This window comes from Octopus bimaculoides, chromosome 12 (genome assembly GCF_001194135.2).
Source record: "Octopus bimaculoides isolate UCB-OBI-ISO-001 chromosome 12, ASM119413v2, whole genome shotgun sequence".
In the NCBI taxonomy this organism is placed as follows: Eukaryota; Metazoa; Mollusca; class Cephalopoda; order Octopoda; family Octopodidae; genus Octopus; species Octopus bimaculoides.
Genome location: NC_068992.1, coordinates 27406771 through 27409690, shown reverse-complemented (window position 1 = coordinate 27409690; position 2920 = coordinate 27406771). Strand labels below are relative to the sequence as shown.

Sequence of the window (2920 nt, the reverse complement as noted above, 5' to 3'; positions counted from 1 at the left end):
ATATATATATATATATATATATATATATGTGTATATATATATATATATGTGTATATGTGTATGTGTGTATATATATGCATGTATATGTGTGTATACTTATATATGTATATATATGTATATATATATATGTGTATATATGTGTATATGTATTCATATATGATGTATATATGTATATATATATATATGTGTGTGTGTGTCTGTATGTGTGTATATTTATTTATATACATGTGTATATATGTATATATATAATGTATGTATGTATATACTTTAGTTTTGTTGTAGCTATTATGGCCAAGACTGCTTATGCCTAAATCTTTACTGAAGACATCATTGCAATTTATCACAGTAGTTTTAAGTAATATTTATTGTGTCCTTGTAATGAATAATTTTCTTGGTTTATTGCATATTCCAGTTCCAACACACCATGAATGTAACATGTTCGACAGATTTCATAACGTGTTCAGCAGTTTTTCTAACATATCTACAAGTATGAGCTTCCATTGACAGTATTTACTTCAGGAAATTACACCAGGCAGAGCTTACTAACTATTGTTCTAATGATGAAGCCACCTGCTAAAAGTAGTTTTAGGGTTATGTGAGCCGCCTTCACTTGTAGCAAGATGGGAATATCCATCTCTATTGCTGTAGATTTGTTTTCCTTCTCTTTCATTCTTCACTTCTTGTTTCTTTTCTCAACATTTCTTCCCTGTAAATATTTTACCATCGGCTAAATTCTTGCAGGTGGCTATCATCAGATGAGGTTCCAGATTCTCACTCCAGTCCTACGGTTTCCCAAGGTGTTAGTCCTGCCCGAAAGAAAGTGATGAAACTGACCAAACTGATCCTTAAATGAACACTTGGAACTTAAACCAAGCTCTGCTAATATGTATAATTTAACATAAAACATTTCAGTTATGTGTAGGCCTGACAATATCAAATTTCACTCAGAGACCAATGCTTATCGTATTTAATTATTGAAGGTCCTCACTTTAGGTTGCGTTGATATTACAACAGCACCTGTGAATACATGCCAGGAAATATGTCAATAATGAAGGAAATACATTTTTTAATGACGATCTACACCCAAACACAATGCATTGCTGCTATTTTCTCATTGTGGACTTCATTCTTGTTGCCGTAAATAATTTACATATAATGTTATTTACATAACATCTTTTTACAAATTCATATGTATACATTTTTTTTTTACTTTTATATCATTTATAGTCTTATATTTTTAGAGAATCATTGAAAATCAAAAACCATTTGCATTTAAAAAGGTTTTTTTTTTAAACATTTTTTTGATATTTGTTTTTCATTTATTTTTGATGTAACTTGTATAATTAGTTTTAATTTATTCTGCAAGCATTTGTTCAGTATATTGTTTTAGAAAAGAAATGTTTCTAATTATGAAAATAATATCTAACATAAAAAGCACAAACCTTATTAGGCAACAGAATACATTACAAATTACTGTTTGAATTCAGTTAAAACTTTTGAATGTGAAATAACTGATTTCAGATATTTTCTTATTATTTGTAATGCCGAGAAGTGAGCAGTATTCATTACACGAGGAGCTAGCACCAATGTTTTGGTTTTCAAATTAAGCTATTTCACTTCACTAACCTTGTGATAGATGTGAAAGTTACAACCTTTCCCTCCTTTTCCAACATTATTTGGCTGAAGAAGACAATGGAAAAAACCAGTGTATTTTCTTCAGCACATTGACAGACATAACAGGCTACATACTGAAGTGTGTAGTTTTTTTTTTAGCACATAAACCTTATATTTAACTTGGCTTTACAAGTTTCTTTTCAGCTCTGTATGGGGACATTGTTCTTTCTATAGACAAAAAAGTGATAAAGTGAGTTATGAAATAAGAGAATTTTAGTCTCTTGGTGCTTTTCTAATTATTAAGATATATTTGTCTACGATTATATTATTTAGTTATGAATTACTTAATGAATGTTGTGTTAATTTATACAGTGCAGAATAGTATTCTATAACTGATGTGTAAATCATTTTCTTAAATCTAACAATGAATTTAGTTAAATCCATTTAGCTTCATATTCTTCTGACTCTGGCCAACATTAGTATGCCTTAAAAGCATATTATCTTAGGAAGTAGGTATTCATTTGAAGAATGAACCTAAAAGATCTCAAATTATTAAGTCAAATACTGTTCTTTGTGTCTGCTTCACCCTGCTGGCATGTGTTGGCTGAGTCTTTTTGAAGCAGTGTTTTCTGGTCGGGTACTCATTTTGACACAAACCCTTATAAGTTGTTTCTTGCAACAGACAAGTGTATGATGTACCTATTGTAAAAACTGAAACACAGTGGATTAATCTAATCAACCAGGGTCCATATGACCCTTAGGGATCCTCATAAAATATTGTTGCTAAAATTTATGTGCTGTAAACTTCTATAATACACAAAATGTTTTAACAATTTGTTTTAATACAATTCCTAGTAGTGTTTAATTATGAAAATATTATAGGATTTTTTAAACATCGAATGGCTATGAAGGTCCAACGAATCTTTCTGATTTGGCGGACACCATTTCTTATTTAGTGTGTTTTCAACCGAAACACATTAAAACTTTGTATACTTGTATATTTTGTCTTATAGAACAGAGAAAATTTTTTACATTCAAAGTTATTTCATGTTAAAAGTTGTCGTATTTCGGTAATTTCAACCAATCACTGACGTCTATTGAGGTGAAAACAATCACTGCTGTGACTTGTCAACAAGACGTGGTGGTGTAATGGGATCTTTTCCCTTGAATAAAATTAGTGCCGTTGTTTGTCAACAACTATCGGCGGTACTGTTATTTATGGCATCGTTCATGCGTTTGTACTGGTTTTAGCTTTAGGGATTTAGGGTTAGGGTTATGAGTATTTTTGCCAAATTTGGTGAAAATC

The 2920-nt window shown here is 30.3% G+C and overlaps 1 protein-coding gene across 4 annotated transcripts in view; it reads left to right on the top strand.

The window, feature by feature from the left end:
• Positions 1–2920, top strand: part of LOC106879726 (tumor protein 63) — a 274347-nt gene that overhangs the window by 254042 nt on the left and 17385 nt on the right. Inside the window, exon 15 of one of the 4 annotated variants that reach the window (XM_052972118.1) lies at positions 742–2883. The exons of the other annotated variants lie outside the window; for them this stretch is intronic. Within the exon in view, the coding sequence (XP_052828078.1) occupies positions 742–853 (112 nt within the window). The 3' untranslated portion in view covers positions 854–2883. Of the gene's footprint in view, positions 1–741; positions 2884–2920 lie in introns of those variants that run through there. 4 annotated transcript variants of the gene reach the window in all.